Genomic DNA, 24,688 nt, shown 5'->3' on the forward strand with positions numbered 1-24,688 from the left:
CACCATAAAATGACAAACATAAACATCTCGTATTACAGGTAAGATTATCGAGCTCATATTGGTATTCTATATTATGACTTTACTTGAGCATCGAATACTGTTACAAGATAGCCAGCACGATTTTCATAAAGGTAGGTTTTAAGTCAAAGCGTTTGCTCATTGTTCATGAAATTCTTGAATCAGGAGAAAAAAATTAATGCAAAACTCTCGATTTCAAGGATTTGAAAAGGTACTTACTAAAATTTGTATAAAATTTAAAGTTATGCGAGCTTAAGTAAAAATTGGATACAGGAATTTTTGAGTGATAGTAAGCAAAATGTAAGTACATTATTGACATAGTGAAAGTTAGTTGCATTTGGAGTGAGATCCACTGTCCCGGAGGAAAGATTCATATTAACGTTATAGAAATGTTTCCAAAACTATTTTTTGCTAAAATAGCAAATAGTAAACGTAAAAAATTATTACGTTGAAAAGTGCCATCAAGGATGAAAAAATATATGCTTCATGAAACTGAATGAAATATCGGAAAGAATACACCTTGAATGTAACGAAATGGATTTACTTGGCATTCTTGAAGTAGAGTAATAATCGGATTAAATCTACGTTTGAAAAAAGAAAGGATTTCCTCTAAATTTAAATTTTACTTTAATTAGACACTTAATGAAACATATGGAAATAAATATTAAAGAAATAAAAAAAATCATGATCGCATTCCTTTCAAGCACGCTCATTTCAAGTCAAATGATGGAAAGCAAAGAGCTTTAACCTGTTATAAAACCTCAACTCTGGTAAAGTTGTATTATAAGAAAAAAATTATAATCTGTACGGCACAGAAAAAAATTAGAAAAAGATGGCGTACCTACTAAATTTTCCTAATGAAGTACATCTTCTTTCGATAAAAACGACGAAGAAAATCCTCACGATTAACTTAGGCAGTTAAGAAAGAACGGAATTTTAATAAAAACGTACTCTGAGAGACTTGCCATATTTTTCATCAGAATTTAATAAAATTAGTCATTAGGTAGCTTGTAATTGGGTAATAATATAGGTAACCTATAACTGACAATATTGTCAATGGCAATTCATTAACAGAGATATAATGCTTTCGTCTGATCCCTCTAGAGATTTTTATAACAGGCTGAGGGGGAGGATGTCTCATTAGTGTTTTGATTAAAGATTTTTTTCCCCTTAAAATATATGCATTGCGAGTCTTTCTCGCGCCATGAGCGTCGACCTACGGGCTCACATCCATGCGGGATATAGGGGGAAAGCCGTGTGACCGTGCGCGCCACGCTCCTCTTTTATTTCACAGCCAACGACGGATGCTTGAGCAGTCGGGAGTCATTAGTGCCGGCGATAGAGGGATGGCCCGGAGCTCCGAAACGCGACGCGAAAAATTAAAAAAATAAAATAAATAAATATATGCATGTTATAGGTGCGGAGGGGAGTGTACGTCGTTGAAATTCCCCTATCCTACGATAGGGATAATAGGGTAGGGGAGGCTCTACGAATAGTTTCCCCTCCTCTATCCCCAGTGCATTCGAGTTTTCATCCATCTCTTCGCCGGCTTGAGCACTGTGTGTGAGTGTGCACTGCTGCAGTTGATGCGTCCCGGCTAGAAGCAATCACCCGAGGAGCTAAAGCCATGGCCAGGTCCATAAAACGCCGAAAGGGGCCAAAAGGGAGCTATTAGGCGCGTCGGGCCGTGACCCAACGGAGAGTGTAAAGTGAAAGATTGGGGAAGATTGACGGGCACGAGTGGTTGATTATGGAGTCACCCCTGAGGGAGGAAAGCCCATAGCGTACGCTTTTTTTTTTTTACAAATGCATATGTACAGTACATTCCTGCTATCGGGACACATTGGAACTTGCACACTTTCTCCCAATTAAGCGGCTGCCTCATTTTTCTCGAAGCATTCCGTGCATAGATTTTTAAAATTAACGAAAAAGTATATAAGAGGAATAAAGTACATAAATGTTCTACCACAATCAAAAAGTGGATGATATGAAATGTATGTAACAGGTAAAGAAGGAATTGAAATACGTAGGTGTGAAAAGATTAGCTAATAGGAGAATTTAGTCGAGAGCTGCGTCAAACCAATCTTTGAATTGCTGACCGGTGATGATGGCTAACAAAAGTTGATGTGACTATATGCGACTGAAATTTTAAAATACAATGAAATGACAATTTTTTGGAGAGTAGATTAAAAACTATGCAAGTTATCTCACCCTGTACGTTATAAACGTTAGCTTATCGCTTTAGCAGTGGTTAGAGACTTGATAAAAGAGGATGTGTGCTCAGAATTTTATTTAAGTTTAAGGAGAATGCACCAAATCGGTTTCCACCGATAAAAAAATTGCGTATCTTCGCATTGGTGCTTGGAAAATACAAACGCAGCGTGGTCTATTGGAGGCACTTTTCTCAATTAACCGTGGAAAGCTCAAGGTTTTTCTACTAGGATGGTTTGATCTTGGAGATTAGTCACAACCATGGACTTGGATAAAAAGGACTGGACACTCGTGGAAATTTTAGTGCAACTCATTCTCATCTCTGCAACGATCGTCGGCTAGGTGGCAGCACGGACAGGTGCCATTTTCACGTATTGTACGCATTAGGGATATTTTTCAAATTAACTCCATTTTTACGGAAAAAACGAATATAGTATACCCCTTTATGCTATGCCTTTTTCTGTAGTAATTTCAACGACAAAATTATTTTACGCCTTCCGTTACCCAGGATGACATTTCGAACGCCAACATGGATTTTTCAATGCTCCAGTACTCTAGAAAAGAATTTTTGCCATAGTATCATAATTATTAAAATCTGGAAAGGGTAATTGACCATAAATCATCTAATGGCCAAAATTCGTGCAGCCAACTAACGGACGATCGTATTAGAGGCTACAGTAAGGCGGACAAGTTTGAACACAGCGGGTACAGGAAGGTCCCAAGTAAGTGGCTGCCTCTATTATCCGTTTGCCCAAGTAACCGTAATCTACTGTATACGTATTATATGATGGGAGTGGGAGAAGTTGTAGGAGGTCGGGTGGTGGTGCTCCTCGCAGGGGGAGAATGCCGGTCGATTCCTTCCACCGTAGCCGCGAGGGAGGGGGGGGGGGAAGAGTCAGGGTTCGCATTATTGTGCCTGGCGGGGAGGATCCATTCCTCACGGTCGCTGTATTTATTCAGAGCAGCTCCACCGTCCTACTCACACAGATACGTTTACACACACATATGGACCGACAGGCTTGGTGGAGGGGGAAGCTCAACTATTTGGGATTCTGGCGGTAGGGGGACATTTAGTATGAGGGGAAAAAGAGGGAGGGGTGGGAAGAGAGAGATTGAGGGTAACAAAAACATAAATAGTGGAAAGGATAAAAATGGTATTTCTCTCCATTCTTGTATCCCTCTCTTGGGACAACTCGTCCGCGCGTGGTTCAAAGAAAATAATACAGAACGTGCGGGCAAACCTTTATTTATTTTCTTTTTAAGTGCAATAGCCGATAAGTAATGACTGGAGAGACGTTGCGCAGTCCAAAAACCGCCGCAATAATGGGGAAAATGGATCAAATTTCTGGATACCGGCTGATCTTTTATAGTATACATATATAAATATGAATGTGTTTTTCTCAGAGTGGAAATTTTAATTTTTATACGGTCAATAATCCACGGGCATTATCCGGAAGGGATTAATCTCATTCATTGAACTTGGAATCAACCTATACGGCCACGTCATGGAGAGAAATGATATTATAACATTTAAAATAAATGAGTTTTTATGAGGAAAAGCGTAACATACATGATAATTACGCATCAGTTACAAAAAAGGGTCACTTCAGCCTGAAAAAAAGACAATTCATTATTGCGGCCTTTCATTTCCACGCAGATCGACATGGAATTGGGTGTCACAAATGGAAATAAGATTTTTAATTGAGTGGTACGTCAATGCCAAATGAGAAAAAAATGTGGGAGGTCCGCTTTTAAATGAGATTGAAAATATGCATTAAAATCAACAGATGTGAGGTTTTTAAATAGCTTGTCTTTCAGCACTTTCTTTGTAATGTTAATCCCCGGTAATGCTTTAAAACACGTGATTACCAATAATTATTTTTATTTTGCAGTTAAAATTCCCAAAAAATAGTTATAATGCCGTATATAATATAAAATTAAGTGAAAAACAGCTGCGATTACCACAAAATAATGTTTTACAATGACTTCCTAAGCCCTAATTGCGTTTAGCAAAAGGAAATAAAGAGAATAACGTACAGTTGGGTCGTAGGTCAAAGTTGGTACCAACCTTACGTCACCTGGAAAGGAAATCTAGAAAGAATTTAAAGTATAGAATTGAAAAATTAGATGATTGTTTCGGTTATTGGGGTATAGGAGGCATTGAAAATTGATAATAATGATTTAATGTCAATTCACACCTTTATTATTCTATGGTTATAATGCATAATATATATATCTTATACACTTGTCACATGAATCGTTTTTCATTCAATCGGTTTTTTTTGTAGATAAGCTTTCATTCGTAAGTAGCACATATTCCATTCAAATTTACTTCACAATTTGCATACCCGTGGCTGATTTACAATTTTTCGGGAAAAAGGTAGGCGCAAGAGTCAAGAGCAGTAGGCAAAAGGTCTTTTCCAGAGAAAAAAAATATTATTTTCCTTTGTTCGGCGTTAAAAATGTGAAGAAACTTCATTTTAAAGTGTTGATGAGTCACAAGTCATCTCTAGGAATGGCAATTTAGCCTCACATGATGTGGGTGTTGGCAGCGGAGAAAAGGGGAACCAATTCCAGTCAGCAGGAAAAAATTAAATCATCATAACGGAAATACAATGCATTGAAGCTCTCTCTGCGGCATGCTAGGCACGCTAAAACCCAAGCATTATCTAAGTGAGAACAAGATGGCCACTGGGCAGCATGCCTCTGCTCTTTGACTCACGATCGGGAGCTAAGCCGTGTTATGGGGAGGGCAGTGGATTACGGGTTACACCGTGGATAACTGGGACGCATGGATGAAGTACAGGGTGATATGAATATGTTATGGGGATTTGCGGGGATGGGGTTGATCGGAAATAAGTCACCCATGTTCAAAATTCACTCGGAACAAGTAGAACAACAGCAATTAATATCGAGTCATCATATTATTTTTTTTTGGTAAAATTTTTGGTCGATTCCTTTTTAACGTAACCTCTATTACTTTACCTTAATTTCTCTCTCTCTCAATCCTCACAACACCGCATAATCAACTTTTTTATTTTTTAAAACCAACTTTATAAATATCTGTATACCTCGTTTTTCATGTTCCGTAAAAAATATACTCGTTCAGGAAAATTCCGTTCATTCGCCATTTTTCTGAAAACTCTACCACACCGTATTCACCGGCAAACTTTTTTGATTATTAAACCTCACAACATCGGAGAGTTTTTTTCTCAATAATATCATCATACACATCATTATTAATATTTGTAACTCACTACGAATCAGTTTACGGACATACAAATATTTTCTTTATGATCACACAAAGGTACTCCAATCGTAAAATAGTACACAACAAGTCCTTCTTCTTTGGGTTTGCTGATGTTTTCTTTCGATAGCTCACTGCATCGTAGAAGAGGTCTTACGTAGTTCGATAGACGTTCCAACATGGAGCCCAAAAGGAAGTTGACACAATTGAAGTCTCTCCATCGAGGAGAGGCTGAAGGAAGAACGTTAACTATAATATAGTCTCGCGTGTCCACCAAGTGTTGTGCATCTTATGTATCTTCAAGTCCTACGAAAGTTTCAAAAGGGAAATTCTTTGGCGAGACATGAGCCTGTGATTGGGTAAGAAAGAGGGGTCTTGGAGGATTTGAGAAGGTCTATACAGATATCCAAACGGCTCCATTTCATATTTTTTCTGGGACAAAATGATGAAAAGATATAAGATTGGCGGACGACATGTCAACATAACCCCTTAATACTTCTCTCAACTATCAGCGTGTTTCAAGCAAACACCGCGAAATATGAGCTCGTCGTCGGCGTAAGGAATCCGAATTCTCCCTCGGGGAATAACGTCACTGACCGTTTTTCTTTTATACCGTTTCGTTTTGCTAAGAGCGGCGTTCCTCCAAGGGCTTCCGGCGACCACGTCCCGAAAACCGGCTCCCAAATTGGTCGCTTCCGCGTTCACAAGGGACTGTGCCAGACCGAGAGCCGTTGCTGCTCACAGAGGCGCGGCCGTTTCCTCTCGACTCCTCCGACTACCTGCCGTCTCCTTCCTGTGCTTTGCTTCAGCGGCACCCCGAGGCACGACCCTGACGGCAGTCCGAGGGAAGGAAGCCCGACGCCGCCGCAGCGCCGCATACCGTCGGGTCGTGGTCGCCGCCGGGGCCAGACTCCTCTGTGTCCTTCCTCCCCAGCTCTTCTTCTCTCGGCCCTCCTTCCTAGCCTCGGAGGTTACCTTGCTACCTCAGCCGTGAATGCGACAACAGGCCTCCAAAGGAGCAGGTCGAAACTCCATACCCTGTCAAAGATAAAGCATTTTGCATTACTAATCAACAAGGAAATCGCCTCGAAAAAGGCTATTCGGGCTTCCAGCCGGGTGGTCTCTTTCCATTCTGCCGACGCGACGTTTCGGAACACGAGTCAACCGATGAAGGCTATATAAGCTTGCAAACTTCACTCACTCACCGTTAGCCCTGAGGATGGAACCCGACTCGTGTTCCGAAACGTCGGCAGAATGGAGAGAGACTACCCGGCTGGAAGCCCGAATAGAATTTTTCGAATATATTCGCCGGGAAAGCATCAGTTCTTACTTCAAGGAAATCGTTAGTTTGAAACTGGTCCTCGATGAGTTTAAACTTTGCACACAACCCAGGGTGAGAAAATAGTAAGTAGTGTGTTATGTGTAACAATTCGATACCTCGGATATATGAGCGGATTTGATTCGGTGGGCGATTGTTGAGCGGTTGTGTAGTGGAGGCATTGAATTGATTTAGGGGTTTTAATTATACAATTTAACTATTTATTTAGTGATAGAATCAAAAATTCACGCTATTATATTCCACACAGTGATTATGTAAAACTCAATCGAGTTTTCAATAAATACTGTGTGGTATGTATCAACAATTATCCTTAATCTATCATTTCACCATTCCACCAAGTGAACTCGTGAACCATTGATTTGATATTGTTCCACCCTACCTGGGCTGGACGCATATTAATGAGGTAAATAATATTAAATTTTATTCAGGCTTGCAAACAAAGTTTTTACCTCTCCGAAGGGTATGTTATGCCTGTTGAATGATAATATTAATTGCAGTGAAGATAGTAAATTACTCTAAATTCCAGGAGTAATGGATGCAAAACTTGGCATTTTACATATTAAATTATGTACATACCCATGTTACGAAAAGCAATTTTGGTACATGTGATGTTAAATGAGGTTCTCCGCAAAAAGATAAAGATCATAAACAAGAAGAAAAAATTAACTACGTGTATGCTATGAACATACCATAAATTGGCTAAAGATTTTTTTATTTTCTATTAAGCGGAGCAAAATAATAAATAACCCGTAAAAATAAGTTCGGTAAGCCAATCACACCCTGAAACGGCCAAGGTGCATACGTAACCAATTTCTTATAAAACCTATGAAGGTGATTTTTACTAATACCATGGGTAACCGTTAAAAATTGATTTCTTTTACTCACAAAAGCCTGCGGCCGAAGGAATAAAATACTGTGCTATAGAAACAAAAATACATTTTCCAGGCTAACGAAGACCAATAAACACAATAAAATATACACTTTAGCAACCAAAAATATTCGTCAAACATTTAATCTCCTCTGTATGACTCAAAATGTAAGAGTAAAAGACAAGGACGAATAAAAATCGTTTCATTAATTAATTAAATCCAACGGGTATACATTTATTAAGGTTCCTTTTTCAGGAATAAGTTTAGAGTAGAATGTGATCCTTCGGGAAAACATACATAATTAATCTGAAGAAATAGATGGCTAGCCGTTGAGACCTCTATGCAACTATACAGTGACCATCAGAGCTCTTTTATTGCCCAATGAAATTAGGGTAAAAGTTCAATTTAAGGGATATTCTATGAATGAAAATTTGACTATTATCTCTCTAAACACCAGCCATATTTCGCTTCAATTGTATGCTAGAGAATCGCTCTTATGCAACAATAGCCGAAGGAAATGATTATTTTGCATTCTTAGTTGGTTTACGAATTCCATTACTCTAAAACCACATTCGCTATATAATAGCTCCTATGCTGGCTAAAGTAACATTTGTTATTTTTACCGATTCAAACCGCGAGCCCTGTAGCAGCAGGCAGATTGCTTCAATTTTCAAAATCTCGGCATGAAAATATTTCTTTTTCGAAAGATTAATCGCGCGGAATGCGAGATATCGACCGTGCTCCTTGACCCAATAGTCAAAAGAGTCTCGCTCCAATTTCAAATGCCAGACTGAACAGTGTTCCTTTACAACCGCTTCCACGATGTCTTCCATGTCGTTTTTCCAGCTTCGCTAAAGCTTATGCATTTCCAAGCTCCTTATCACTTCATCACCCATTCTTTCCTCACGGCCAAGACATTCCCGTCTGGAACTGAATTCGGTCCTTTTCTCAAATACTATGGGACTCGCTAAATTTTTCCGTATTCGAGACCATCTCGTGATTTCAGGATCGCTCCAAATGGAAACCCACTCGCGTTTAGGTGCCATGTCAGCCCCTTCATCGAGGCTAATCCCTTTCCCGCGTTTGAGGTATCTATATGAGACGATAATTTAAAACCACATATTCCTTATGTAGGTGAATTTTCTTCCGCATTTAAAACCTTGAAACCATCCCAAGTGACGCCATGGCTAACTCTTCCTTAAGCTCGAGTCACAAACAGCATAACTCTGCGTAACTAATCTTAATATCACCGTGAAATATAACTGAAATATCCATGTACTCACCGCGAAATAAATGTAAGAAAACTGTCCATAGCTCATCAACTTTGAAACATTTGATTTTATTGTTACACAGCTTCCACGATTCAACTTATACCTAGCGACAGCTGGCTCTAAAATTTTCAGCTTCATAGTTCCTCTAAGTAAAGTCAAGTAAAAGCTGTAAACGAGGCTTTATTCTTTAGCATCCTCACCAACTTCAACCCAACAATGCCAATGCGTCCTACCCTCCCCGTTTTGACTCGGGCGTGCTGTCCTTGACGACACCCATGCCAATTCCCTCTAATGTCTTCGGTATAATTACTCACACGTACATTATTTTTCTTTTAATATTCTATTGCAGGAAGCATGCTGGTGAAATATCACCCCCGCCACACTCCTGTTGAAGCAATATGGGAGGTAGTACGTTGATTTAGATTCCGAGTCGAGTTACACCTATCTAAGTTGTTTGGAAATAGAAGACGATCCTCTAAATTTTTCAACCCTATACTTTTTTCCGAGGATGAGGATTAGTCACAAGAAGACTAAGGTAATGCGGTATTGTAAAGCATCGCGAGCGAGGAGTGTGAGAGTCAAGATAAAGGTGGGTGGTGAAAACTTGAGCAGGTTGAGCAGTTCAACTATTTTGGCAGTACGTTGGAGGAAAACGGATACAGTAGTAAGGATATTAGAAAGAGAATTTCATCAGCAAAGAAGGCGTTCATGAACAGTAAGGAGCTTCTGAGAGGATCGTTGTATAAAAGTTTAAAGAAAATTTATTGAAGAGTTTGATCTGAAGTGTAGCTCTCTACGGTGCGGAAACGTGGGCACTGAGGAAAGAAGACGAGAGAAGATTGGAGGCATTCGAGATGTGGGTATGGAGAAAAATGGAGAAATGTACGGAGAGGAAAAGGAACGACGAAGTGCTGGATATGGTTGGCGAGGAGGGGCAGCTTTCAGATGAGATACGGAGGAGACAGAAGGTATGGGTGGGAGGAGTACTTAGCGGGGAGGGGATATTGAAAATGGTGTTAGAGGGTAGAATGTTTGGGAATTCCTTCGCTACTTTGGCAAAGCTCTTAAAAAATAAGGATATTAACAAAAATAGTAGTTAGCAGTGATGAGCGATACATCGCTAATTGTATGAATCACCGTAGCTGAAAAGTAGCAGTCACTGCCGGTGACTTAATACTAGAAATCACTATGACTGTGGATTCGGTGAGGATATCCTAGTATGCTACCAAGTCATGAGCGATATATCGCCACCTATGGTTGAAGAGAAGTAATCGTCAATACCAGTGACTAAATCACTAAATTCTCGAAATCACTACGACTGTGAATACTGTGAAGATAGCTTCGGCTGCTACCACTGCTGCCAACTGCAGCGATGTTACATACGCATATTAAAGGATGTCTTATTCATTCTTTATGATGAATAAGAAAGACATCCTTTACAAAATATAAAGTTAACGGTTTGAATATAAAATACGTTAAAAAGTGCCGACGGGATTTTAATTATTGCCTCTTATCAACTCCTTTACCATTTAAAATTTACTTAATTATCGTAATATAAGCTCAGAATCACAACTATTCCCTCAAAAAATTGGTTTGCCTAACTTCGCATTTACTGAAGTCGTTCATTATTTGGGGGAAACACATATGCTGATATGTATGCGTTCCACAAAATATCTGTTATATTTTAAAGTTTCGGTCGAATCTGGAGGTGGAGTAATGTTCTCCGTGCCTCTCTAAGTTCTTAGGAAATAGAAAACGTTCCCCTTAAATTTTCAATTAGATGGTTTCTACAAGTTAACTAAGGTTAAAGTAGTTAACGAGTGTTCTACCTCCTCGGTCCCGAGACATATCTACCGTTGTTTTCATGTTTTCTGGTTAATTATATGTTAAAAAGCAACATTAGTGATTTCTGTTAATCATGCTCCTGTATGATGCTGTCATCTGTCAGGAAGCACTGAACTAGTCCCAATAACGACATTTCACCTAGCCAAGTAGTGAAAAATTCAAACGTCGACGTATTTTATACAATACACCAGAACCGAGGAGGTTATTCTCTAGGAAGGGGACTGAACAATGGAGACCCACAGAAGGTTGATTTCTGTTGTCACTTCGGGCACATTTTAATAGGCTTTCAAAAATTGCCGCACACGGTTATGAGTGCAATGCGAACCACTTATTATTTTCCCATTATTTTGCAGTATAGTGCTTTAATTTACAGAAATAGCATTGAGCTCTATGACTATGATAGATTACGTAATCATAAATGTATATTTCGGTTTACTCCCATAATTATACCGTATTTACCCGTGAAACTCGGATCAATTTGTCCATCAGCGACGCGAGTGGCGACTTCTGTAAACTCATTTAAATGCGCAGTAGTCGACAGCACATTATGAGGCCGACATGAGGATCCTCTGTTGTAGTAATCGTGTTCTCTAGTATCCTCAGCAGCTTCAGCCCGGACGATGTTAATGCATCCCTCCCACCCCGTTTTGACTCGGGTATGCTATTCCTCGACAACGCCTTCGCCTATATTCCCTCCTTACTCCATCCACCTTCCTCCCTTTCTTCTTATCCTCTCCCCAAACTCCTCCACCCATGCCTCCCTCTCTCTCTATCTCTCTCCATCCCACACTTCCTTCGTTCCTTTTTGGCAGGGCTCTTAAAAAAGTAGAGATCGGAGAGGAAAACAGCCAAACCCTCTCTCTTCTAAACCCGATCGTTACACACTTCTCCTCCTCCTCGGCTTCCAATGCTCTCCTTATTCAACACTTTTTCCAATGCACGATTTCCGATTCGACCGTAAAATTCTACGATCCCCTTTTTGCTTGGAGTGGGGCGAGCGAGTAAAGTGGTGGAGGAAGGGGTGACTGTCGTTCGAAAGGGGGGAAGGCTTCGGAAAATAAACCCCGAGCGGACGTTTTTTTGGGTTGGAAAGAAAGAAAGCTAGACAACGACCTCAAGTTTACCGCACTTTTTAGGAGGTCGCTCAGGACGACATGTAATTTTAATGAAAATTTCAATGTAAGCTCTTATACTCTTTGTTTACTTCACCGAAGAACAAAGAAAAAAGCTTTCATGCCGTGTATTTTTAGGATACTGCGTCTGAAAAGGTATATATTTACAGATTTATGTAAAGAAACTTATCAAAGGATGTGATAAGTCGCAATTGTCCTTTTGTTTATTTCCACACTACCGAAAACAGCATTACTTGGCCTTCAAATCGGGGTTTTCATAACTTTTAACGAATAAAGTTTCTTCTCCTGACCTTTCTTATTATTACAACAATGTAATGCATACGCGAACTGTAAACCTTAATTACTAGGAAAGAATAATTACTAGGTAAGAAAAGATTATTTAAAGAAATGTTTTACATATCAAAATCAAATAACAGTTGCAATAAAAGATCGGACATCGAACACCTAAGTAAAATTTATTATTATTTAATTCATCGAAATTAAAATTGTTTAGTATAATTTAGATACCATTTGTTAACAAATGAATCAATATTTATAAGTAACCATGATTAGCCTAGTAACGAAACTTTTCAATCACAGGTATGTTGTTTAATTCTGTTCACAATTTTTAATTTACCAATGAATTTGTACTGCACAATTGTATTCAAAATTTTTGTAACCACTTCATTAATTTATTTTCTTTATTTTCTTTGTAAACATTCATTATAATTAAGAGCCCTGAGGAAGGATAATAAATCTCCGAAACGTTGGCGAAATGTGTATTATATTTATCATGACCTATACTCCAAGATCATAAACACTACATTGTTATAACTTTTAACTATTAAAAATACACCAACATTCCGGCCCCGGATAGGGGGAATCTACCTAGGTGGGACACGAACCCGCGAACATCCGTTTGGCTGGCGAGGACTTTACCTCGCCGCAACCGCGACCGTCAGTGATATAATGTTCATTTCGCCTTTCCAGAATGAATTCATTATTTTTAGAAAAAAACAGTGAAGGGCACAACAAAATCAAAATAAGGCCAGAAGAAAACTTCAGGCCTGTGACTGTCACTTTTCGGAGTCATTATAAAAATGAATTCCATAAATGAAGCCCATTTGGGAGATAGATACATGACTGCGCGATTCAAATCAAATAATTTTAGCATACGAAACCAAATTTTTTTCTATCATGGACCACATCCATGGATATTAAAAAATCTTTTGAAGGCGATGAATATGTGCAATTCAATTAATTCATTTTCAATTAAACTCTTGGCCAGCTGTTTTTCCTGCCAGCTGACCGCCATTTGACTTTAATTTGACTTCCTTTACAGCATATATTTGCAAACAACTAAATGCAGTCCAATGAAGAACAAAATTTTCATTTTTATCTTGATTCTTAAGGTAAAACGAACATCATATCAGATTTTGTAGTTACGATGACGTTAATCACTTTTATGGACGCTTACACACGCATCTATTTGTAAAACTGAATCGAAACGCGAACTTTAAACCTTAATTACTAGGAAATATACTGAGGAGAGTCTGTTTTTGCTGATGTCGGTAAATTAGGTGCAATTTGAAGATAAAATTGTTGAGGTTTTCATGAAAAAGAAATACACATATCGTTTCTCGTGCAAACCTCCTCGAGCGAAGTTATTCACCCTATTTCCACTACTAACCCTTTCAACCAACCGCCTTCCAGCCTTCCAAACCTTCTCTATAACCTCCTCACCTATTTCCTCTTACCACACGGTCCTCGATAAATCGAACATGAAAAAAAACCTCTGGGACCACGAGCCCTGGTGCATTGTGGTTGTCGAATAAGAGGCTCCAAACGGGGGAAAGGTTTTCCACTTCTTCCTCCTCTTAAAGGGGTGGCGTAATGGGTTACGTATTTCGCCCCGTTTTCCTTTTAGCGGGTCGGGCGAGTTGATGTATATTATTTTTTTCTTTCGTTCTTTCTTCTTCGACAGAAAAAAAAAGAGTTGGAGGAGGTCGCGTGAGCACTATCCGTGGAAGTGGGACTGTGGGAAATGAAAGAAAGAAAAGCAGTAGGGACATGGAGAGTCGGAGGGAGGGTATGGGGGATGCAGAGAGGGATACAGGGATAAGGGATTCAGAGAGACAGGAAAAGAAAATGTGGGTTTCTAACAGGAGAGGTGTAGTTTAAGGAGGCTCACCATCCTGCCGAAAAGCATAGTTGGAGACCATCAAGATTTCACGTGTCGTTAAACAAAACTTGGTAGGCCTGTTAATTGACTGAAATGCATTGTAAAATTACAAAATATGCTTCAGTTTATTCTCTATTGTACACCTGTGGAGGCGTTACACATGTGGTTTTACAGAAGATTGTTTATCTATATGCACTGGAGCAGGGGTCGGTAACCTACGGCTCACGAGCCGCATGAGGCTCTTCTAAATCAAATTGCGGCATTCCAGTTCCGAGAGCAAAAAATATAATTATATTATTTTATTTTCAAAACTCAAAGAAATTGGAAATAGGATAAAAAGGATCATGAATGTAGGCAGGGAAGAGGATAAAGCACCACTATAATATATGCATCGCCGGGAGTCAAACTAAAGATCTATCAAAATGTAGCTCCGTAGCTGATTGCATAACGTTTCATGCACTCACTCTTTCCCCGGTGATGGTTGCCTAACCAACCGAAAAACCGGCTTCAGAGACTATAATTCCCATTTTCACTTGCATTAGTAAATAATCTTATAAATCCTATTTGGTTACTGATGGAGATACATGCATCCCTCTTCTTTGGCCATATGTTATCTTGGTGACAGATACATTGTATAAAACTTACGTCATCAACTTGAAATTTACAGGGCAAGCAGAGCAGACCTCAAATAAAAGAGAATTAAATCTGAAAAAATACTAAGGTAAAATTTTGAATTCTGTGGTACAGGCATTTGTTACTCGGGATCTACTTTATATAACCCGAACATTTTAAATTATAGCATTGTTAATCGGAGTTTTAATTGAGTAATAGAGCAAAGAAGACCAGTCAAGTGGTATGGACAAGTCCTCTTCACCTGAATTCGTGCTGTTATTATATTAACCTGAAAGTGAATGGTGAGACATAGGTCGTTTTAGCGTTGTAAATGAGGCAACTAACTAACGATTTACCCCGAATTTACATCATTTATTTATTGTTTAGACACCAAAATGAAGATTCTACGCAATAGGTGCAAATATTAGCCCTTTAATCGTCGATCCTCCGGATATCATAGCAGAAAAAAAATTTCACGTAAAAATAGAGGACCAATGACTGCTATTAATTTTCGAGCGTTATGCGTTCCGATGAGGTAGTATGCCCCCTTAAATGTCTGAGAAAAGAAGGAGTGAGATTGGTGATTAAAGGCAAAACTTTTGGATTGCTACTACTTCTCTCTTTCTCTCTCTGTCTGTTTCCTTCAAGTGTGGGGAGTTATGGGGTGGAGGGAAGTCCCTCTCAAGTAGTTTAAGTCGGTCTCGAAAAGTTACTCTCATTCCTTTTCCCCGGGAGCGATATAAGATTATCAAATTGAAATGGATAAGTAGATTGTAATTACGCGAGGGAACGTTCTCCTAGGCCTTTTCTTCTGCCATCGGTTGGACGGGTCGCTGGATTCAAAATGAAACGGAAGACTAATTCTGATGAACATCGCTCGAGAAAAGTTTACTCACAATAAAGCTGCGAGGAATGAATGGTGACTTGAGTTCCCGTAAAAATGAATTAACCGGCTTTATTTGCATCACAGCCCATCTTTCCTGGAGTGAAACGAATTTTCCTAGGTCATGGAAGAATTAAATTACTTAAAAATATTTCGTAGAAGACCCTGCTGAGACAGACACGAAACCTTAGGCGATTTCTGGCGTCCGTTTCGAGAGCGTGTGGAACGGAATGGTGTTGAGAAAAACAAAGCGTAAATTTTTTTCCATACGTTTTCACACTTTTTTCATCGAGCGTACATATTGTTTCTCTGATTACGCAACATATCAACACGCATAAGTTTACGCGAAACTGTATGAAATTGAGATTGATTGCAAAAATTCACCATGACACACGTATTTGCGAGAGTAAAGGAACCACAAACAATATCTGTTCGACATTGGTTCATGCATGCATGTTTCATTCAGTTTCATTTACACTGGGATGTATTGACACGATTCATTTAGCTTTTATTTTGTTTTATCGTCTGCGGTTTATACTGGTTGAGAAATTTCCAGGGTGGGTCACTTGACACTACTCCTGCTTCTTATGAATTGGTCAGCCTTGGGAGGAGTCTAATTACCTCGCCACATCATGTGATTCCTATTCGTATTTCCTTAACAACTGGTCACCCCTTACCGCCGCTAATATGCTTGCGTCGTTCCAAGTTTACCACTGAATTATAAGTTTTCCTCACGGTAGCCCAAGTATATGAGGACTTCGCCACAGAATTTCATTTAATACTTATTCGTTGTAACCGTAATTATTCTACTTTCGTCATTAATTGTGGGATTCCAGACATCTAGATGCAACAACAGCATAAGTCAACAACGCTATGATTGACTTGACGTCTATAACGTTTGAGTAGCCAGGTAGGGTATTATTCTCCAACCACCTTTTTCTGTCTCTGCACAAATCTTTGAAAATTCGTTGTATTTTTGGTTTCGTAGGGAAGTTAATCGAGAAAGGGCGAGTAATGAGTGGGAAAACGAGGGAAGCAGGTCACTGGAAGGTAGTCACATCATTCGGCTCTACAAACCTTTTCATTGTGGTTTATTTTTTCCCTTTTATACATTTCACCCTGATGTACATATTTATTTGTTAGAAATTTATTTATAATGTAATAATTTATATAAATATACTATATTTTTTCATATTTTATAACCTGTCCTACGTAACTCATTCGGAGCTGTCCCTTGCCAATCTTCCCGTCCTCCCGACCTTCGATTATCTTCATCACGTCATCATGTCCCATGATAAGGCCGACACTCCATTTTATTGCTAATTTTACCGTACAGATACTATCCACGCAAGTATACATGAACACGCATGAGTAAATATATCCAGTCGTCTATAACCAAAAGTGCATCTCAGTTGTAGGCATGAATGATATTTTTCGCAAAGGCGTTGACTCTTTATTTGATGCAATGAAACTTTAAGCCGCATTAAACTTGGATTATTATGACACCTTTACTTGGCGTTTGGAGCCTCTCGTGAAATATTTTTGGAAGTATTCCAAAACTCTTTCTTGGGTGCGCGATTTTTTTTTCACCCGCTAATCCCAGATGCAGTTTTCTTCCTCGTAAATTTCCATCTCGCTCGTACCCCGTCACCGAAATGGAATTCTCTTTTATCTCCGGGAACGAACTGGGTTCCCTCAATTTCCCGAAATTCGAGTAAAAGTGTTGGTTTTTGCACGGGGCGCGCCCGCGAGGGTGTTCCATAAATTAAATCTATTTCCTCTCGGCGGTTTTTACGGCCGCGTGCGCGGTGGCGGCTCTCCTACGTTGCCGTTTTGTGCCTTTTAACTTCGTGTTAAAAATTTAGGGCGAATAAAATACTGCGGTACGTTTCGATGCTAAAGAGAGAGAGGAGTGGAGCGGAGAGATGGAGAATAAAGTTGCGGTAGAAGAAGAATAAGGCCTCTAACAGTCGTTGGATGAACGAAGGGTGGCGGAGAAGAGGGAAGGAAATGGATTTGGTCAGTAAGGAGAGGTGTCAACGGATGAAGGAGGGTGTAAAATAGGAGAGAACAGGAGAGGTTTGCCTGGTCCCACTAGCGTGCTGTGCGAAGACTTGGCGACCGCGGGGATGAGGCAATTATTATCATACTTGCAGGCCACCTGGCGTTTCTCAGGAAGGATTGTACCCAGAGAAATAGAAATAGGAAACTTGGGTTTCATTGTCACATAGGATTTTTAATGTGTTCTCTTTGAGCGTGTCAAGAGATGTGCCAACCGCAGAAGTTGTATGACGTGTTTAACAAACAGTAAAGAGAATACAACGCAAAGTACGCGTTGGACAAAACCATAAGTAGCACTAAGAGCTTTGGGAGCATGAGATACACCTATGGACTACTTTTTGGTCGCAATCCGTGCAGTCGTATGGAAACACATAGTGGACAGACAAACAGACATCCTCTTTTATAAATACATACAAGCAGGCCACTCGGCGTTGCTTGGGAATGATCGTACCCAGAGAATTGGAAAACTTGGAATTCATTGTCATATGGCAGAGTTTTTAGGCAAAGGAATAAAGCAGGCATGATGATGGTATACATATGTAACAACAAACAATGGAAAAAACGATTTCCGTAAACCGCGCATGGGATCAGCTTATACTCCGCTCCCCAACATTGACCGTTATGTGTGTCCGTATCAAAACATCGTGTGAACGCATACACGAGAAAAAAGATTTGCACCGTGAGGATTAATAATTAAGTGTAGAATCGTTTGAGGTTTTGAGTGTTTTCACTGTAAGCGTGTCAAGAGGTGTGCCTACCATGCAGGATGTCCAACCACAGAAGTTGTATGACGTTATGGAACAAACTGGTATGAGAAAACTACGCAAAGGACGCGTCGGACACAATAAAAAGTTGCTCTACGGGCTTTGGGAGCATCAGATTCACATACGTACTGACTTTGGTTGCAATCCGTGCAGCCATATGGAGATGCATAGTGGACAGAACAAGCAGATATCCTCTTTTATACATGTATACTTGTATGTTTATACAGAAATTATATTAGCTTAAATATAACAGGAAAAGTAACAAGAAAAATGAGGAAGGGATAAACGCCGCTAAATTCAACCAGTAAATAAATATGCACACTAATTGGCCACCTCCTTCCTCACTTTGAGAAGACAGCGACCTTAACGGTTAGGATTGGTGGAGAACCGTGCAGGAAGAGGGAGACGAAGAAAAGAATACCAGGAGATCTTAGCTGGATGAAAGTACAATGATGCAATGAGACTGGATATGAAGAGAAGACATTTGGATGCACCCCAACCTTATGGTTGAGGAGACGAAGAATGACATAATATGAAAAGTCATCTATTGGAAAAGATAGGAGCATTTCACTAATAATTCCAGCCTGAACTTCCCCACACTGCTTCCTGCTTCAGTTCGTTTTGGGGTCATACACTCAAATTCGATCCTTGAAACCTGTTCTCCCCCTCCAACCTCACCCGATTATCCAAAATCCTTCCCTGTGTGACTTTTTTAGTATCCACTCTCCATTCCTCCTCTTTCCATCGTTTATTCTCATTCGCTCTCTCAGGAATCCAGGTATGCTCGGAGTAACTCAACATCGAACTGATAAAGAAAGAGGTGCTTTCAAGAAATTTACTGTCACTTCGAGGAAGAGTTTACCATTAACATTACCACCCATATATCTGTCAAAACCTTCCAGCAAAAAATTTTTGTATCTCCAGGTTCCTATTGACTAAGTTTTTATACTAGTTTTGATTTATTCTATAATTTTATGATGGTCTATTTCAGTTGCCAATTAAGTTAACTTTTTTATGTTTTATAAGATACGTATAATACGTCACCAAAAAGTGATTTCTCTTTTCATCGAGTAACTAATGTTTATAAAATGTCTATATAAAATATATCTGTTGATCCCATTCTTTTCATCATTCTTTTTGCAATTGAAAGATGCAATTAAGTATAGTAAATTTTGCATTTTCTGTCCTATGTGAGAGGATATGTGTCCCATAGCAATAATGACATTTACTACTCGTTTTACGCTGCATCCACAACCTTCCCGATCTCCTATTTATCACTCAAAGCTATTCCCTCCCTTAACCCACCACACCTGGCACTTATTCGTTCGTTTATCCTCCACTCTATCCCACCTTCTCCATTCTCCTCCCTAACACCTGCAGCCTGTCCTCATCATCCCTCCTCATCGTCCACATTGAGGTAACATCGTGGGTTTTTGAATGTCACGAAGAAAGAGTGATAAAGAGGGAAAGGGAGGAGAGAACGAGGTGGGGTGTGTATTCTCGGCAAGCAGGGAGAGAGAGAGAGAGAGAGAGAGAGAGAGAGAGAGGGAGAGAGATAAGGCGTAGGGGATCTGGGATACGTTACACTTCTGGGGCGCGGGATACTCCTATCCGAGAAAGAGGGTTAGCGGGAGCAAAGGGGTTCCCTTGAGCGTAGTGTAGGTGGCTGGGAAAAGAACGCCCGGTTCCGCGAGTGGCGGTCGGGTTAATAGTTTTCCTCGGAAGGTCCTTTTTAGATAAGGAGTCACCAAAAACCCTCCCCATTTACCTTCTCCGGAGGAGTGGAAGTCTTTTTATTTTTCTTCCTTCTTTTTTTTATTCTGTTCGGGGGACGAAGAGGTGAGGTGAGGGATCGGAGGTGATGGTGGCCGGTGGTGCTTTTTTCAATAAAACTGGAAGCGGACCCTCTCCTAACGGGAGGGTTCTTCTTTTGGGGCCGAACGACCACGACTCGGCGACGGATGGTTGGGGAATCGGGTTACTTACATATCGTTTCCCCTAACTGGCGAAAACACCCTTTGTGCACGACTGCCATGAGAGAAGGTGTTGGAGGAGAAGCAATGGAGGTGGAATAACGACCCAAAGAGATACACATCTTTCTCTCAGCGTAGGGTTAAACCATTTCACGTTGGAGACGGTCGAAATAAATGACCTTTAAAACGGTGTGTTCGGGGAATACGGCATAAAAGCAAATTCTAGGAAGAAAAGTGTTATACATGTTTGTAGGAATAGAAGGAATAATAACTTTGCTATTTCCACATGGCGATTTATTGAGACCGACCATGGTTTCGTTACAGCGTAAGATTGTTTCTACATTAATTATACATATTTGTTGGAGTTGTCAATAGTTTTGTTTTCCTAAGAATTCTAGTATTGGTTTCTGTTCTCCTGCTAGTTGATTTAATGAGTTGACATATATTTTCAAATAACTTTAATGGAGGAATGAGAAGTCAAGGGGTACGAGTGATTTAATTTTTAAAAAGAGTTGGTACAGAAATTGATAAAAGAAATGTACGAAAACGAGGCGAATGGATACGAGTGAGACTTTGTTCTGTGCAAGAATCGAGTGGAAAATTAAAAATACTGTTAAATACCTAGTTGATCTCGTTTGTTTTCTATACCAAATTTCTGTTCCTACCTCTGTTTAGAAAAAAATCACCCCTTCAATTAGTATTTGGATTTTTTTCACCAAGCTTATTTAAAGTGAATATATATTTGTATTTTTACAATAAATGTACATGAATATCTCAGAAATTGTCCTATGAAAAGCTTTCCCCTATATTTCTCTAAATACCGTGTACCTTATTACCTTGAATGCCGTTTCATTAATTGGCGTGTTTTGTAAAGCTTCTTTTCCAATTTCGTCCTGCCGTTACGTAGATAAAACACATGTTTAATGAGAGCAAATTTGAAATATGGAGGGCAATATGAAAACACCCAACGATAACTAGGAGGAATTATTCTTGTGCCAGATGATGGCTCTGTGAGCCAAAACACGTCAGAAGTTTAGGGAAAAGTGCAACTACCTTCCATTCCAATTCCAAAACTATCAATAAATTCAAGATCAGTGGAAGACAAGGGTAAAAAAAATCGCCGGATAAGGCATATGATGCACACATCATGATGAAGGATATATGAGTGGTTTGGAAGCCAAGGGGTACAAGTGATTTCTTTTTTCTATACATAGTTAGGTACAGAAATTATGTTTAGAGAACAAGCGAGATGAATTAGATATTTGATATAGTGCATTTGGTTTTCCTCTCGATGTCAGCATAGAGCTGAAACTCATTTGTATCTCTTGGCAACCAATTTTTATGTATTTCTTCTAAAAATTAACTTTACCAGACTCTGTTGAGAAAATAATCACTTGTACCCCTAAGCCTCTACAAACGAGATGAATTAGATATTTGATATAGTGCAGTTAATTTTCCTCTCGACGTCAGCACAAAACTGAGACTCGTATCCCTTGGCGACCAATTTTTGTGTATTTCTTATAACAATTAACTTTACCTAACTCTGTTTAGAAAAAAAATCACTGGTAACCCTTGGATTCTCACGCCCTCATATTTTGTTGAAAGGATATAAAAATCCTCTAATATGTTTTTTTAAATAAAAATCAATTATTCAAATGAGGTATTTTCCCATAAAATTATGATTTTTCAGCCAATGCGGAAGTAGCGGTGATTTCGCGCTCTAAATACTCTTGTATCAATAACACAAAAAGAAACTCGGTTTTTGGATTTGAAAACGATCAATACTTTACAGAGGAAGTCGGAGGAGAAGCCAATAGTGAAGAAAAAAAAATCAGAAGTACTGCTTGACTGCACTACAATGGCAGTGAAAAATTGAAGACAAACTTAATTCATTACAATATAAACATAGTTATCACAGGTGCATTTAAGGATAGATGGTCACAAGGATATTTCGACATGCATCACATATTTTCTCAAAATTACCAGAAAAGGAGCTTAAGAAGTTATTTTACTACCTCATCAACAGAAGGCACGCGCGATATACGCTCCTATTTATCAATACTATACCACCGTTTTGAAATGGAAGAAAAATGCTCTTAAAAATTCTTTATGAGGAAAGAATTCCAAAATTCCAGAGAATAAGCACTCGCATACAAAATTTAATCACATTTACAAGCAAAGCGTATTCGGGCTTATAGCCCTCCTTCCCCTTATATCATTGCTCTCGCTGCGAAATTCTCGCCTCCTTTCAATGGAAAACTCCTGTGATGGATCTTTATTCTTCCGCTAATGCATTCAATAAACACGAAGCGTCGCCTTTCTTATTGTCTTCCTCGCAATCCTTCCCTCTCACACTCCGCCACCCTTTCTTCATCTTTGTGTGTGCGAAATTTATTTTTTTATTAATCCCTTCGCGAAAACTGCCGCGCCTGACGCTTGTCTTCTTTTCTGCCTTTCTTTCCCCCCCTTCCCATCATACACCGCGCCGTCTCTCAGGCGCGATTTCCAGCACCGAAGGCGAGCCCCACTTTCCCGTTTCAACCACCCCTTCACATCACAACCCCTTGTCCTCCTCCCCCGTTCTCCGATTCGTATATACCATACACTCCCATCCTACCCTCCGCTTTCAACCAAACTCCATCGCCAATCCGATACCAAGTATTCCTTTTTTTTATTTATCCTCGCTCGCTTGCGCTCACCCGCCATATTCCTCCGTGCCAACCGTTCCTTATACCATTCTCTCTCCTCGATCATTTCTTTCTTTTTCTCGGGTCCAACGGAGGCGTACGTACCTACCACATGCTTCAAGTGTCTCAGTCACCGATAGTCCAATGTTCCAACGGTTTAAGACCGATATTCAGCCCATTCACGTTAATTAATCCCACAGATACACATGCATAGAAAACTTTCGAACGACTCATACACCTGAAACTAAAGTTACGCAGGAATAAATTGGTAAATACGAAAGGTTAGATAGCCATGAGAAGATGATTTACCATTCTTCTATGAGTTTTGAGCAATTAAATTACCGTAATATGAACAAGGCATACTACCGATAACGCTACTTTAATTCCCTAAATAGATATAATAACTGAAACATTTTAAATGTAAACTCAAGAATAAAATGCATTTATTTTTACGGTTAAAAACACAAATAAGGAAGCAGCTGAGTACACATATTTGGACTTTATTGGCTACTTAATAAAGAAAATATCTAAAATTTCCTAAGTTAAAGCATTAAAATTAGAAAGTTCATTGAAATAAATCTGCTTAAGCATGCCCCGGTCCACCCTACTGACTATCCAGAAAATGAAAAGTAGGTCTGTTAAAATATCTCGAGCTTTCCTTAAGTGTACCATAAAAATTCACTTCTGCCAGTATAAATAAGAATTAATACAAAGTATTAGCACTTGCTGGCTCAATTAAAAATTAAAAATCCGATACATTGAGGAAATATGGGTAACGAAAGCACCGAGAGCGAATCAGACGATGTTCGAGCGAACTCTATGACGTCTTAGTTTTGTTTTTACGGCATTTTAAAAATAAACTGTAGCACAAATGTCATACAAGAAATCGAAGCTTAAATAAATAGTAAGGATGTGCATGTAACTTTTACTAAAGTTCTTTTACGATTAAAGGACTTTTTTTTCAAGTCATGTGTTACCAAATCTGGTGATTTTTCTCGAACTCTCTGATAATGGATTACTTTTTTCGTTACAACTGTGATATATTGCTGTGAAGTAAACTTTTAATTTCAAACAACACAGTATGGAATAGTAAAAGTATTGATGTAGTTAATTTTTATATGCTCCATTGCGTAATTAAGTTATTCGTATAGGAACTAAAGGACATATAATTACTACTCCGATAGTAGTCTCTCTCCTTTTCTCTAATTTTTAAACCACTATTACACAGAACTTCAATTTAAAGTCATTTTCCCAGATGTTTCAGCTGCTAGTAATCCTACCTCAGTTAAGCTTATTAATTTTCCCCTCTTGCCTGGGGTCAGCCGCATGTCAAAAGAAAGGAGTCATAGCCGTCTCCATGGAAATAAAGGGTTACAACTATGAGGTCTTCAGTCCTCACAAAGAAGATTGTATAAGCTGTATTAAAATACGCAACCCATTCTCATCTCCTAGTCCACTGTTTTTTTTCCTCCCAAATGAAAACTTTGGCATTCCGTATGATATCATGAAAAGGAAGTCCGTTTGGTGTTGTCGTTTCGTAAAGATATGAGTAGTAGAATTTCAGGAAACGCTTCCAATTAGTACACAATCCCATCTAATGCACCATCCATTCTA

At 39.3% G+C, this 24,688-nt stretch overlaps 1 protein-coding gene across 1 annotated transcript in view; it reads right to left on the reverse strand.

Moving 5' to 3' along the window:
* Window positions 1–4,409: 4,409 nt before the first annotated feature.
* LOC124153727 overlaps window positions 4,410–24,688 on the reverse strand; it is a 653,735-nt gene continuing 633,456 nt past the window's right edge. Inside the window, exon 6 of the mRNA XM_046527062.1 lies at window positions 4,410–6,514. Coding sequence (XP_046383018.1) covers window positions 6,456–6,514 — 59 coding nt within the window. The 3' untranslated portion in view covers window positions 4,410–6,455. The remainder of the gene's footprint in view (window positions 6,515–24,688) is intronic.

Source organism: Ischnura elegans, chromosome 2 (genome assembly GCF_921293095.1).
Source record: "Ischnura elegans chromosome 2, ioIscEleg1.1, whole genome shotgun sequence".
Classification (NCBI taxonomy): domain Eukaryota; kingdom Metazoa; phylum Arthropoda; class Insecta; order Odonata; family Coenagrionidae; genus Ischnura; species Ischnura elegans.